We start from the raw sequence: 15,664 nt of genomic DNA, 5'->3' as shown, positions 1-15,664 counted from the left end.
AAAACTCCCCTAACCTGGACAAGAAAACAGATATCCAGGTCCAGGAACCACAAAAAGTCCCCAATAAGATGAACTCAAGAATGGTCTACACCAAGACATATGACAATGTCAAAGATTAAAAATAAAGGGAGCATCTTAAAAGTATCCAGAGAGAAGCAACTAGTTATATACTGAAAAACTGGAAAGCTTTTCCTCTAAGATCAGGAACAAGACAGAAGGATCACTCTCACTACTGTTATTCAACATAATTCTGTAAGGCCTAAACACAGCAATGTGACAAGAAAAAGAAATAAAAAGCATCCAGATTGGTAAGGAAGAAATTAAACTGTCACTATTTGCAGATAACACGATACCATACACAGGAAACCCTAAAGACTCCACCAAAAAAACTATTAAAAGTAAAAAATGAATTCTGTAAAGTTGCAGGATACAAAATACCCAGAAATTCATACTGTTTCTATATACTAATAATGAAGGAGCAGAAAGATAAATTAAGAAAACTACTCTAATTGCTTCTTGGCCTTTTGGCTAGGAATAAGTTCTATTTACAATTGCACCAAAAAGAAGAGAAATACCTAGGAATAAACTTAGCCAAGGAGGTGAAAGACCTGTACTCTTAAAAAGTTCTGGGCACTGATGAAAGAAACTGAAGATGACACAAACCAATGGAAAGATATTCCATGCTCATGGACTAGGAGAACCATATTGTTGAAAATGTCCACAGAACCCAAAGCAATTTACCGATTCAATGCAATGCCTATCAAATTACCAATAGCATTCTTCACAGAACTAGAACAAATTGTCCTAAAATTTATACAGAATCACAAAAGACCCCAAATAATCAAAGTAATCCCAAGAAAGAAGAAAACTGGAGGTATAACCACCCCAGATTTCAAGGTACACTACAAAACTATAGTAATGAAAATAGTATGTTATTAGAACAAAAAAGACACATAGATCAATGGAACAAAACAGAGCCCAAAATAAACCCTTAATTATATGGTCAATTAATATATGACTAAGGAAGCAAGAATATACAATGGGAGAAAAGATGGTCCCTTCAATAAATAAATGTGCTGAGAAAACTGCACATTTACCAAAAGAATGAAAACGGACCACTTTCTAATAACATATAAAAATTAACTCAAAAAGGATCAACGACCTAAATGTGAGACGTGAAACGATAAAAATCCTGGAAGAGAAGAGAGGAAATTTCTTTGACATCAGCCACAGAAACATTTTTCTAGATTTAAAAAAAAAAAAAAATGAAATACCTACATATAAATCTAACAAAACATGTATAGGACTTGTGTGCTCAAATCTACAGAACAGTGATAAGATAAAATAAAGAATACAGAAATAAATGGAGGAACATACCATATTCATGGATTAGAAGATTACATCATATGATGTCAATTTTACTCAAATTCATATACAGGTTTGATGCAATTCCTATCAAAATCCAAGCAAGAACCTTTTGTAGATACAGGGAAGATCATTTTAAAATTTATGTGGAAAAGCAAAGAAACTAAAATAGTGAAGACAATTTTGAAAAAGAATTAAGGAGGAGGAAGCAGTTTCCCTAATTTCAGAAATTATATAGTTATTGTAATCAAGACTGTGTGTTATTGGTAGAGGGACAGACACACAAAACAGAATAAAGAAAGTGGAAATATCTCAAATGATTTTTGACAAGTACAAAACCAAGTCAATGGGGGAAAGACAGCATTTCAGAAAAACAGTGCTGGGGGCACCTGGGTGGCTCAGTGGGTTGAGGCCTCTGTCTTTGGCTCAGGTCATGAACCCCGGGGTCCTGGGATCGAGTCCCACATAGGGCTCTTTGCTTGGCAGGGAGCCTGCTTCCTCCTCTCTTTCTCTGCCTGCTGCTCTGTGTCAAATAAATAAAATCTTAAAAAAAAAAAAAAGAAGAAGAAGAACTGATACAGCTCAACACCAAAAAAGAAGTAATCCAACATCTCTCATCATTAGAGAAATGCAATTAAAACCACAAGGAGAAATTGCCTCACACCTGTCAGAATGGCTAAAATCAACACAAACAACAGGTGTTGGCGAGGATGTGGAGAAAAAGGAACCCTCTTGCCCTGTTTGGTGGGAATGTAAACGGCTGCAGCCGCTGTGGAAAACAGTATGGAGATTCCTCAAAATGTTAAAAATACAACAACTATATGATCCAGTAATTCCACTACTGGATATTTACCCAAAGACTATAAAAACACTAATTCAAAAAGACATATGCACCCCGATGTTTACTGTAGCATTATTTACAATAGCCAAGACATGGAAGCAGCCCAAGTGTCCATAGATGAATGGATAAAGAACATGTGGTATACACACACACACACACACACACACACACACACACACACTGAAATATTACCCGGCCATAAAAAAGAATGAAATCATGCCATGTGCAACAACGTGAAGACATCTAGAGAGTATACTGCTAAGCAAAACAAGTCAGAGAAAGACAAATACCATACAATTTCACTCCTATGGGGAATTTAAGAAACAAAACAGATAAGCAAAGACAAAAAAAAAGAGAGACAAACCAAAAAACAGACTCTTGACTAGAGAGAACACACTGATGGCCACCAGAGGGGAGGTGAGTGGAGGGATGGGTGAAACAGATGAAGGGAATTAAGAATACACTTCTCATGATGAGCACCGAGTAATATACAGAATTCTTGAATCACTATATTGTACACCTGCCACTAATATAACACTGCATGTTAACTATACTGGAATTAAAATTTAAAAAAAAAAAAATAAGAATGATAACACGGGACGCCTGGGTGTTTCTGTCGGTTAAGCATCTTTGGGTCAGGTCGTGTGATCCTGGAATCGAGTCCCGTGTCAGGCTCTCTGCCCAGCAGGGAGCCTGCTTCTCCCTCTGCCTGCTGCTCTCCTGCTTGTACTCTCTCTGTCAAACAAATAAAGTCTTTAAAAAAAAAAAAAAAGAATAACAACTATAAATGCTGGCAAGGATGTGAATAAAAGGAAGAACTCACACATTGCCGGTGAGAATATAAAACGGCCACTCTGGGAAACAGCTGGGCAGTGCTTTAAAAACTAAATATGTCAATACCACACAACCTAAGAATTACACTTCTGGGTATTTATCCCAGAGAAATGGAAACTTAATTTCACAGGAAAATCTACACATAAATGTTTAGAGCAGCTTCATTTGTAATAACAAAACCTGGAAAGAACCCAGATGTCCTTCAGTGGGTAAAATGGGGAAACAAACCATGGCCATCTATCCTGTCTTACTGCTGTAGTAAGTTACCCCAGACTTACTGGCTTTCAAGAATTTATCTTACAGTTTTAGAGGTCAGAAATCTGAAATGGGGGGCGCCTGGGTGGCTCAGTGGGTTAAGCCGCTGCCTTCGGTTCAGGTCATGATCTCAGGGTCCTGGGATCAAGCCCCACATCGGGCTTTCTGCTCAGCAGGTAGCCTGCTTCCCTTTCTCTCTCTCTGCCCGCCTCTCTGCCTACTTGTGATCTCTCACTGTCAAATAAATAAATAAAATATTAAAAAAAAAAAAAGAAATCTGAAATGGGTGCCATTAGCTAAAATCAAGATTTGGGCAGAGCTGTATTTATTCTGCAGGTTCGAGGGAAGAAGTTAGGAAAGGCTCACTTGCCTTTCCCAGCTTCTCCCATCCTTGGCCAGTGGCTTCTTTCTTCATCTTTAAAGCCAGCAGCATAGCATCTTCCAATCTATCTCTGATTCTGACTCTCCTGCCTGCTTCCAACCCCAATAATCCAGGATAAGCTCCCACCCCCACTTTAAACTCCTATCTTAATCACATCTGCAGAATCCCCTCTGCCACATGAGGTCACATCTTCACGGGTTATAGGGATTGAGACGTGAACATATTTGGAAGGGTCTTTACTCTGCCTACCACACATACTGTGGAATACTACTTAGCAATGAAAAGGAATCAACAATTTGGTACAGTGAAAAGCCTGGGTGAATATCCAAATAACTTTGCTTAGTGAAAAGCCAAGCCCAGAAGGTAAAAGTTTTGATAAATTATTCCATTTATATAATACTGCTGAAAAGACACATTTATAGAAGTGGAGAACTGATCAGTCATTACTAGGGTTATGGAAAGGGTGAGGCCAGGAGGAAAGTCAGTGTGCCTAGACGGGAGCAACGTGAGGGACACTATGGTGACGGAAATGTTTGTATTTTCACTGTATTCATGTCAGCATTCTGTTTGTAATACTGTATTACAGTTTTGCAAAATGTTAGCATTGTGGACACCTGGGCAAAGAGTAGGCAAGACCTATCCGTATTATTTCTTACAACTGCACATGTGTCTACAATTACCTCAAATAGCTTAATTTTTTTCTAAAGTTTTATTTATTTATCTTAGCGTGGTGGGGGGTAGGCAGAGGCAGGGAGAAAATCCCAAGCAGACTTGCCGTGGTGTACAGAGCCTGATGTGGGGCTTGATCCCAGGACCCTGAGATCACAACCTGAGCCGAAATCAAGAGTCGGACGCTTAACCAACTGAGCCGTCCTGGTGCCCCTCAAATAGTTTAATTTAAATAGAAAGCAATGGAAATGCTTCCCAATAAATGTTATGAGGCCAGAACTGACCTGACACCAAAACCAAAGATACTATGAGAAAAGAAAATGAAGGACAAATATTCCTCATAAATCCAAATACAAAAATCCTTAGCAAGATGTTGGTAAATGAAATCATACAAGAAAAGGTTAGTACATCATGGTCACACGGGGTTCATCCCAGAACTGCAAGGTTGGCTTTAACATTCAAAAATCAGTCACTGGAGTTCACTGTATGAATGCACTGCATAAGAAAACCATGTGATCATTTTCATAGATGAAAAAAAGGATTTTATAAAATTGAACATCAACACTTGATTTTAAATGTCAGAAAAACAAGAAAAGGGCCTTTACTCAAGTAAATAAAGGACACCTAAGAAAAACCACAATTAATGGTGAAAGACAATTTTTTCCCTCTGAGTTTGGAAATAAGCAAGGATGTCCGCCCTTATGACTCATTCATCATCGTAAAGAAGGTCCTAGATAGTGTAATGGGGTAAGAAAAGGTTCCGTGGATAGGGTCTCATAAAAGAGAGGGTTTGAACTCATTCATTTTTTTCCCTTTGCACTAAATTTAATTTTGATATTAAATGTTATTTTATTAAATCAACTATTTTTAGGGAAACCTTATTAATAGCTAGGTTTTATAAACTCCACATAATAAAGAATTAGTGGGGTTGCTGGGTGGCACAGCTAGTTGTTAAACGTCTGTGACTCAGGCTGTACTCTTTTGGTCTGGCTGACCTCGCACTGCTCTGATGGGGATGTTTGCCTTTTCTTTAAAATATTAAGGTATTTAGATCTGAAAATAGCCCAGCCACTTGATTCCACGGTATTTTCTATATACACACTAGCTATGCTTTATGAGGTTCATGACAAAGTTAGTCACCTATTTCCTATAAATCGGGGGTCAGAGGGTTAGCTATCACTTGGGAACTAAAACAAGTTCCTCTTTAAGGAAGGTGTGCTTAAGTTTTTTGTTTTGTTTTGGTTTTGGTTTGTTTTGTTTTGTTTTTAAGCACTTCCAAGAGTCAGGAAAGAGCTGGGCCTAGAACTGCATGGTCCAGTGTCCCATCCACAGGCAGGGCAACTCTAGGCCCCACAGAGACCTGACATTTCAGCAGTCTGCACTTGGGGCCAGCCAAGCGGCCTCAGTGCACATGGGCTGCTCTAACTGAACACGAGCTGGCTGGCTCATCAGCAATGGAAATGTACTTCTCACGGTCCCAGAGGTAGCGGTAGATCTGGCGTCTGGGGGGGGGCCCACCTCCTGGTTCACAGTCGGGTCACTTTCCTACCCCATCCTCACAAAACAGAAAGGGCAAGGGGGCTCTCGAGGGGCTGTTTTATAACAAGAGTGCCAATCCCGTGCACGAGGGACCCACCTCACGAGCCCATCACCTCCTAATGCCATGATCACACTGAGGGATTAGGGTTTCAACACAGAAATCTGGGTGGGCAGGGAGGGACACATTCACTCCCTAACACAAGCCACGTCGTGTCCTCGAACCCCTGAACAGAAACTGCTGTGCTAGAGGTGGGTATTCTTCAAGAAATTGCTGGAGACCCTTATCATAACCAAAGTTACAAAATCGAATGTAACAATGGTTTTCAGTGGAACCTTTACGAATTTTACGTCGTCGTTGGAAGAGGGCTCCTTCCAAGTGGGCTGTCAATCTAATACGTTGCTTCCAGAGGAAACCCTTGACTTGGGGCAACACAGATCTTCCAGGCTTGGGCCTTGGGTGCTTTGGAGCTGCACACACAAGCCTGCAGGGCCGCTGCAAAGGGTGGAGGAAACCTGAGCTTGGTAGATGGAAGGAGCAGGGAATAAATAGGGGGTCTGAGGTCTGCAGTGGACATTAACTACTGCCGGTCGATGGGTGTAGACTCTGACATCATGGAGCAGGGAGAGTTTTAAAGTCTGCCAATCAGGTATTAGACAGGGACAGTCCCTGTGTCCCATCTCCTGTCTGGCTGGCTGTGTGCCATAAGCCAGTGGTCCCTAAGGTGGGTTGTTTCCAGGGACTTGCTGCCCCTCACTCTCTGCCCTCTTGCTCTTTGTCTACAGGGGGAGCTCACTATGACCGGGGATATGGAGACCCTACAGAATGCCCTGTACCTGGACACAGTGCCAGAGCCCTGGGCCAGGCGAGCCTACCCTTCCACGGCAGGCCTGGGAGCCTGGTTCTTGGACCTCCTTAACCGAATCAAAGAGCTGGAGGCCTGGGTAGGAGACCTGGCAATGCCGTCCACGGTGTGGCTGACTGGCTTCTTCAACCCCCAGTCCTTCCTGACTGCCATCATGCAGTCCACAGCCCGCAAGAACGAGTGGCCACTGGACCAGATGGCCCTGCAGTGTGACGTGACAAAGAAGAACAGGGAGGACTTCAGGAGCCCCCCTCGGGAAGGGGCCTACATTCATGGCCTCTTCATGGAAGGCGCTCGCTGGGATGCACAGGTAAATCTTGGGGGGAGCCTCAGGGCATCCTGTGTGGGCTGATGAACTTACATACTGCCTCCACAGAGTATGACCCTGAAAAGGGATGTCCTGGGATCTTCTGGCCTAGCTACCCTGCCCTTGAGGCTAGCCAGCCACTCTCACAGAGCCAGGGGTGGCACGAGGAGCACAGACTCCGCAGAGTGCATAGAGTACAGTGACAAAAAGCAAGGGCCCTGGACCCAAGCGCCTGGGTCTGAACCCCACCACCACCATCTACTGCCACTGTGATCCTGGGACATGGTTCCCGCTCTCCGAAGCGGTTTCCTCAAGTGTTAAATGGAAAAATAGAGTTGCTGCCAAGATGAATATGGTTACAATGGAAGACATTTGGAAGAGGGCTGGCACTTAGAGAGTGCTCCCAAAGTGTTGGAGTCAGCTGTCCCCGCTAGTGGCTGAGGCCCGTCCTCACCCCTCAACCACAGCCACTCTCCTCATTTACGAGCTCTAGGAGGGCAGGCGTCCCTTCTGCCTTTTACACTGCTCCCATCTGCAAAGGAAGCCCAATAGATATGACCTTGCAGGACGTTCTGAAAGGATTCCTCACTGAAGCCTAATAAAAACGAGTAACCCTAAGATTGGCTCGGATAAATGACCTGAGCAAGGATGGAGGACACTTTACATCTGTTATACCCATGACCACGAAGGAGTGCTGAGTCAGACACCCTGCTTGGTAAGTGACACTTCACTGTTCCCAGCAGTCAGCCCCAAGTTAATGGGGAAAAACTGTTAGGACCTACAGTAATGCAGACGGCCACATAAACAGACACACAGCTGCACTGGGCTAAGCAGTGTCTACCAAAATTCAACCAGAATCTCAGAATGCACCCCTATCCAGAAACACGGTCTTTGTGGAGATAAGTGGTTACGATGAGGAGAGCAGAGCAGGCCCTAAATCCAAGGACTGGAATCCTTAGAAGAAGGCCATGCTGGAGGCACAGAAGCCAATGTCCTGTGAGGACAGAGGCAGAGACTGCTGGCCAGGGACTGCCAACAGCCACCAGAAGCTAGGAGAGAGACAGGAGACAGTTTCTGCCTCAGAGTCTCCAGAAGGAACAGATCCTACCTACACCTTGATTTAAGACTCTGGCCTTTAGCACTGTGAGAGAAGACATTTCTGTTTTAAGCCATCAAATTTATAGTAACTTGTTACGGCAGGCCTATGAAACCGACTGAGGGCCTGTTAACAGAGAGGACAACAAAGTGGGGAAATGCTTATACAACCTTGAGAAGGAAGTCGACTTCTCCCCTCCACCTGAACATTTGTCCAAGATCCCGTCCGTGAGGATCACACATGGATTGTAGGTACAGTGTGGCCTAGGGTGGCCAGAATTAGAATACCAAAAAACACCAAACTGGACAATTAGGAAGGAAGCTCAGAAGAGCACTGGCACTGTGGGAGAGGGGAAAGGACAGATTCCAATAATCTACCTCTAATATCGTCTTACCTTGTTTCTTCATAATAACTTCCCAAGAAGTAATACCCACCCACCAAGAACTCTGGTTCTCAAGTTTCTGCCCCCAGAAAGATGTCAGCAAAATTAAGAGTAAGAATATCCAAAAATCCTCTCCTCCATAAAATCGTAACACGGGACCAAAATTGTCAGAACCAACTTTTCCCAGAACTCTAGAAATCAACCAAAGGGGGAGCCTGGGTGGCTCAGTGGGTTAAACGTCTGCCTTTGGCTCAGGTCATGATCCCAGGGTCCTGGGATGGTTTCCCTCATCAGACTCTCTCTCAGCAGGGAGTGTGCTTCTCCCTTTCCCTCTGCCTGCCACTCCTCCTGCTTGTGCGCTCTCTCTCTCTCTCTCTCTCTCTCTCTGACAATAAAGAAATAAAATCTTGGGCGCCTGGGTGGCTCAGTGGGTTAAGCCTCTGCCTTTGACCTTCAGGTTATGATCTCGGGGTCCTGGGATCGAGGCCCACATCGGGCTCTCTGCTCAGCAGGGAGCCTGCTTCCCCCTCTCTCTCTGCGTGCCTCTCTGCCTACTTGTGATCTCCATCAAATAAATAAATTAAATCTTTAAAAAAAGGAAAGAAAATCTTTAAAAAAATTTTTTTAAAAATCAACCAAAGGCTTTTAGCAATTCAAAGAGTGGGGTTTTTTGTTTTTTGTTCTTTTTAAAGAGCAGAAGCAGGGAGGAGGGTCAGAGGGAGAGGGAGAAGCAGACTCTCTGCTGAGCAGGGAGCCCAACAAAGGGCTCAATCCCAGGGCCCTGAGATGATGACCCAAGCCGAAGGCAGATACTTAATTCACTAAGCTACCCAGGCTCCCCTAAAGAGTGTTTATGGAAGAAAAATGTCCAACTCAGTAAGAGGAGCAAGCTTTGCAGCCTTTTAACTTGCTCTCTTCCATCCCTTCCCCACCAACTCCGTGGAGGCCTTGGAAAGCAACATGCCCAGTCACAGTGAAAACTGCAGCCTTCCAGCCACAGGAGGCGGCAAAATGGAGCTGGAGTACTTTCAAAGCCCCATTCCCAGAAAACAGGCATTATTTTCCCCATGTACTGGATTCCTGGAAGACCCCATTCACAAGTCGGCCTCTACTTGACCTGAGCTGGAGCTCACCCAGAGCAACAGCCTTTCCCCCCAAGGGCATGTACTGAAAACAGGCAACCTCAAAGCTTGCCTGAGGTGGTAGATAACAGTGCAAATAACAGGCTAACCAAAAGGCTTAAAAGGAGAAACTGGAGAATGAGATGACCTCCAAGATGTCCCTGGAAACCCAGAAGGCCATGTCATGTGCAGTGCTGTGCACATGCTCAAGAAAGACTGGAGAAGGCTGGAAGCTCACCTCTGGCTGACCTTGAGGCTCTGTGAAAGCAGGAAGTGAAGGCTAAGGCAGAGTTTTAAACTGCCCTGCTGAGCAATGAAGACATGCCCAACGCATACACAGAGCCCCTGAGCAAAAACCCTGAGACTTACCAAAATCTCTGGCCCATTACTTGCTAACCACTAAGCCAACTGAGCAGGCCACTTCAGTAATCATATGTGACACAGGCTTTACAGAATTATTTCAGAAAAGTCACTAAACCATTAACAACAACAAATCCTACAGAGGGAGAGCTGGTCACAAGAGCTGCCACATTATAGTTTTTAAAATGTTCAAGTTTTCAAAGAAAAGTTATGAGACATGCAAAGAAACAAAAAGGGGGGAAAGCGGTCACCAGAAATGGTCCCTGCGGGAGTTAAGTGGGATATACTAGGCAAAGACTTTTAATCAGTCATTTTAAATATGTTTAGAGAACCAAAGGAAAGTATGTGAACAGTGTCTCACTGAAGAAAGAATACTAATAAGGATAGAGATTACATTTTAAAAAACCAAGTAGTAACTCTGGAGTTGAAAAGTATAATACCTTAAATGAAAATTCAATAGAGGAATGCAACAGTTGAAGATTTGAGTAGGCAAGGATCACCAAACTTGGAAATACATCAATTAAGATTATCCAATCTGAGAAGTAGAAAGATAAAAAGAATGAAGACAAATGAACAGTTTAGAAAACTAAGGGATGCCATCAAACATACAAACATCCACATAGTGAGAGTCCCAAAAGGAGAGGAGAGGAGAGAAAGAGCCAGAAAGAATATTTGAAGAAATAATGACCACTTTCCAGATTTGATAAAAACATCAATCCACACATCCAAGAATCTCAACAAAATCCAAATAGGATAAACCTAGAAATCATACCTTGAGGCTCCGGGGTGGCTCAGTCAGTTAAGCTTCCAATTCTTGGTATCAGCTCTGGTCTTGATCTCAGGGTCATATGTTCAAGCCCCACATCGGGCTCTACTCTGGGCATGGAGCCTCCTTAGAAAGAAGGAAAGGCAAGGGAGAAGGAGAGGAAAGGGAAAAGGAAAGGAAAAAGAAAAAAAGAAAGGGAAAATGAAAGGAAAAGAAAAAGGAAAGGAATAAGGAAAGGGAAAAGGAAAGAAAATCCATACCTTGACATGTTATAAAGAGAGAATCCTGAAAGCAGCCAGAGAAAAGCAATTCATCACATACAAGCGGTCCTCAATGGAATAAAGAGCTGATTTCTTGTAAGAAACCAGGAAGGCCAAAAGCCAGTAGAATGAAAAGTCAAACTGGTCAAAGAAAAATACTGTCAGCCAACAATTCTATATCCAGCAAAACTATTTTTCAAAAATGAAGGCAAAATTAAGGCAATCCCAGGTTACAAAGAGAGAAAGAGGGGCACCTGGCTGGCTCAATCTGTTAAGCATCTGACTCTTGATCTCAGCTCAGGGTCATGAGTTCACAGAGAGACAAAGAGAGAGAGAATTTACCACTTCCAGGCCAGACCTATAAGAAATACTTAAGGGAGTCCTTCAGGATGAAATGAGTTACAAGACAGTAAGTCTTGTAGTCCACATGAAGAAACAGAGTATCAGTAAAGGTAATTACATATGTAAACATAAAGGAAAGTATAAACAAATTTTTTGGTAACTTTTCTTTCTTAACTGATTTAAAAGACAACTGCAAGAAGCAATAACTATAAATCTGTGCTAATAAGCATAAAAAATGTAATTTTGTATAATGAAAACAACAGAAGGTCTTAAGCACAGGAAGGGTAAGGAATGGAACTTGTAAAAGAATAAAGGTTTTGTATACTCCTGAAATTAAGTTGGTATTAGCCTGAAGTAGATTTTTTATACATTGATGTTAATTGAAATCCATAGGGAAACCACTAAGAAAATATTTTAAAACAATGAATGAAATAACAAGGGAATCAAAATGGTACAGTAAAATATATCTACTGAACAGAAAAGAAGGCAGCAAAGGAGAAACTGAGGAACAAAAAAGACAGAAGACATAGAAAGCACATAGTTAAGTGGCAGAGGTAAACCTCACCTTATCAGTGATTACATTAAATGTAAATAGATTAAACACTACAGTTGAAAAGAAGAGCATGGCAGAATGTATTTTTCTGATACTCTGTCTACAAGCAACACACTTTAGATTCAAAAACACAATAAACTGAAAGTAAAGAGATAGAAACAAATATGTCACCCAAATAGAGAATTCAACCACAGTAACTGGAGACATCAATACCCCACTACTAATGGTGAGTGCTAATGGTTAGAGTTTCTTTCGGGAGTGATGAAAATGTTCTGGAATTACAATGCGAAGACTGTACATTAAAAAACACTGATTCATTGCATTCTAAAAGGGCTGGTGTTTATGATAGGTGGGGAAAAAAGAGAGGTTCTACCCTGTTCCCACTCCCTGCCATAAAGTTGTTCAGGTTAAATGGGCCCCCACCATTTACCTTAGTTCTGTTACTCTTCGTGCCTTACACCAGTTTCTCATAGCACCGAAAAGGCACATTCTCCCCTTTAAATAAACTTTATGGGAAATGAGCCAAGCTCTATCCATAGTAGAAGGGGCTGAATCACCAGCACAAAAAAGCAAGGAATCTGTGAATCACTTTGGATCAACAACATTTCCCAAAGTACGTTCCATAAAACACTAGTGTCATGGGAAATAAATAGGTTGCAAAGAAAAGAGTCCTGTGGTCAAATAAGTTTGGGGAAGCCCAGGTTAAATAACATTCATCTCTTTTCTTTATTGCTAGGATTTCTTGTCTTCATTGTGCTAGAGTGCACTATAAAGCTTCAAGCCCAGGGTACGATAAACACCATGTCCCAAGTTTATTTGATGAAGGAACCCTTTTGTTCCTGAAAACATTTCACAGGACTAGTAATAAATAAATTAATTCATTAATTTAAAAAATAATAAACTATCCCAGATCAGTCTAATGGGATATCTCAGAAAACCACACAGTCCCCAACTGGAAAGCTACAGACTAGTCAGGTCCTCTCTGTCACATGAGTAAAGAGAGAACACACCTCTGCTCAAAGTCAAAATGACCTTGAGGGCAGATGAGGTCCCACAGGAGACTGAACAGGACATAACCAATCTCTTAAAACCTAAAGCATTTGCTGGCAGGAACTGTGTCTTCCTCGTCTTTAAATCCCTAGCACCTAGCATGACAACATCTGGCAAACAGTCGCATTTGATACACTTATGAAACAAAAGGATGAAAAAATATAAAGAGACTCGAGTTTCAAAGGGATTAATTTGTATGAGACACATAACTTCTAGAACTCTCCTTCAAAAAGTGATTTAGACTGGAAAACAGCACAAGTAGGTTTTCCACATCTCAGATGATTCCAAAGCGGGTTGTTGAGCAAACCTGAAAGGCAGAAGGCTGGCTCGCCAGGCTCTGGCTCTGATCTAAACTGGCTCTTTTCCTGTTCTTGTCCTCAGGCTGGGATCATTACAGAGGCAAAGCTGAAGGATCTGACACCCCCCATGCCTGTGATGTTCATCAAGGCCATTCCTGCAGATAAGCAGGACCGCCGTAGCGTCTATCCTTGTCCTGTGTACAAGACTTGCCAGCGGGGACCCACCTATGTGTGGACTTTCAACCTGAAGACTAAGGAGAACCCATCTAAGTGGGTTCTGGCTGGAGTTGCTTTGCTTCTCCAGACTTAGCTGCCTGCAGAACCACTAAGAAAACAAGGCTGGGCTGCAGGCTGCCCAGGACACGTGGGGGAGGCAAGACGGAGACACACAGATAAAGAATCACACATACTCACAATTCTGTAGAATTCTTGTAGGGAGCCTGGAGAGAAGTGCCTAAAGTAAGGCAGAGCTTGAGGAATACAGACCCAGGAACAAGGGGAGAAGCATTTCTTAACATTGCACTTTTCCTAATAAAGTGATTGATTCTTCAAGTGTGTCTGGTCCCAGCTGTGAGAGCGACAGAGTCATACATGAGCCTGAAGAGACTGAGAGAAACGAACCACAAACACTTGAGCCCTGATGTTGGTACCTGACACGTACTCAGCGCTCTAGCTCCCAGCTACTCTGGGGACTAGACACACCAGCTCACCCCCGAGTCTGCATTTTGACAAGCTCCCTGGGTGATACGTACGCACTTTACGGTTTAAGAGTACTTTGGATCAGGGATCGCCCAGCTTTTTCTGTCAAGGGCCAGACAGTAAAGAGTTTAGGCTTTGCCAGGCCTTGGTCTCTGTTGCAGTGACTCAACGCTGCCACCGTGGCCCCAAAGTGGCCACAGTACATACATAAGTGGGTGTGGCTGGGTTCCAATAAAACTTTATTTGCAAAAACAGATGGTCGGCCATATTTTGCAGATCATTGCTCTAGAGGATAAGGGACGCACACCTATGCTATCTATCCTTCATTAATCCACACATGACTTCAATTGGTTAAACACCTACAGTTGGCTGAGAATACAACTGTGAATGAGGTAGTTTGCTTCCTTGTATCTCTATCATCCTGCAGATCATTTAAGAGGGACCCACGGAGAAACCCTTCACCTCGAGCTTTTTAACCTAACAGTTTTCTAGATTTTTCTCTATGGAACAAATTTTCACTGGAAGCCCAAAGAGTTCCACAGTTCTAAAGAGCTCTTATAGGGAGGCCTGGGTACCCAGAAGAGTCCAAGAGGGCACAGTATTCCTTCTAGAATCCTTAATTCTGCCTATCTTTAATGAATTATGACTTAGAACATTGGCCCTAAAACTTAAGCAGACACCAAAGTCCCCTTGGAGGGCTGGTTAAAACAAAGACTGCTGGGGGCCACCCTTCAGAATTTATGGTTCAGTAAGTCTAACAAACTTCCAATGCTGCTGGTTCAGGGAACACATCTGCAGAACTGATCTGAAACAAAATCCTGGGGTGCCCAGATGGCTCAGTTGATTAAGGGTCTGCCTTCAGCTCCAGTTATGATCCCAGGGTCCTGGGATCAAGCCCTGCATCCAGCTCCTTGTTCAGTGGGAAGCCTGCTTCTCCCTCCCCCTCTGCCACTACGCCCTGCTTGCGCCCTGTCAAATAAATATTAAGTAAATAAAATCCCAGCACTCTATAAATCTCTGCTGTACCAAATACAAAATCAAATGCTAATTCCTCACGAGCCTCAGCCTTCCCCATCCTCCGCAACAGTAAAACAAGAGCAGGGGAGAGGAGGACCAAGACAGAAGGAAGGCGGAGCAAGACACTGTGAGGCATGTGATTCTGAAGAAAGGACAAAGCGCACAGATTAGGCAAACGTGTCCCCCCTCCAGACAGAACTGAAAATAGATCAACACTACTGACTTCTTCCTGATACCTACTGACAACAGGAGATCATGAAGATCATTTAGGGGTGCCTGGATGGCTCAGTCGATTCACCGTCCCACTTGATCTCAGCTCAGGTCTTGATCTCAGGGTCCCGAGTTCAAGCCCCGCGCTGCGCTCCACACCGGGCATGGAGCCTGCTTTAAAATAAATAAATAAATAAATTTTAAAGCACACAACACTTTGGAAAACTGACAGCCAGGAGAAAGAGGGGCAGGTTGAGGCAGGTGAGCAAGTGGGAGGTGAGCTCAGAAGGACACCAGAGATGACACACAGTTACCTGAGAGAAAGAACACCCAGCACTAAGCGAGCTCTCACACCTGGACACCAGGTTAGCGGTTTCCTATCCCTCTTCAGCTGACTGATACACTTGGTAAGTTTGTACGGGATGATGAGGAGCTCAACCACCACTCGGGGGCT

The 15,664-nt window shown here is 43.2% G+C and overlaps 1 protein-coding gene across 5 annotated transcripts in view; it reads left to right on the top strand.

Annotated features, from left to right (window-relative positions):
- Positions 1-13,836, top strand: part of DNAH9 (dynein axonemal heavy chain 9) — a 321,088-nt gene extending 307,252 nt beyond the window's left edge. For all 5 annotated transcript variants that reach the window (XM_059150223.1, XM_059150226.1, XM_059150225.1 and 2 more), the window contains 2 exons: positions 6,669-7,058; positions 13,367-13,836. In XM_059150223.1, the coding sequence (XP_059006206.1) occupies positions 6,669-7,058; positions 13,367-13,594 (618 nt within the window). In that variant the 3' untranslated portion in view covers positions 13,595-13,836. The remainder of the gene's footprint in view (positions 1-6,668; positions 7,059-13,366) is intronic.
- The last annotated feature ends 1,828 nt before the right edge of the window (positions 13,837-15,664 follow it).

This window comes from Mustela lutreola, chromosome 15, assembly GCF_030435805.1.
Source record: "Mustela lutreola isolate mMusLut2 chromosome 15, mMusLut2.pri, whole genome shotgun sequence".
NCBI classification, from domain to species: Eukaryota; Metazoa; Chordata; class Mammalia; order Carnivora; family Mustelidae; genus Mustela; species Mustela lutreola.
The sequence above is the reverse complement of the archived record's forward strand: the minus strand, read 5'-3'. Positions and strand labels throughout refer to the sequence as shown.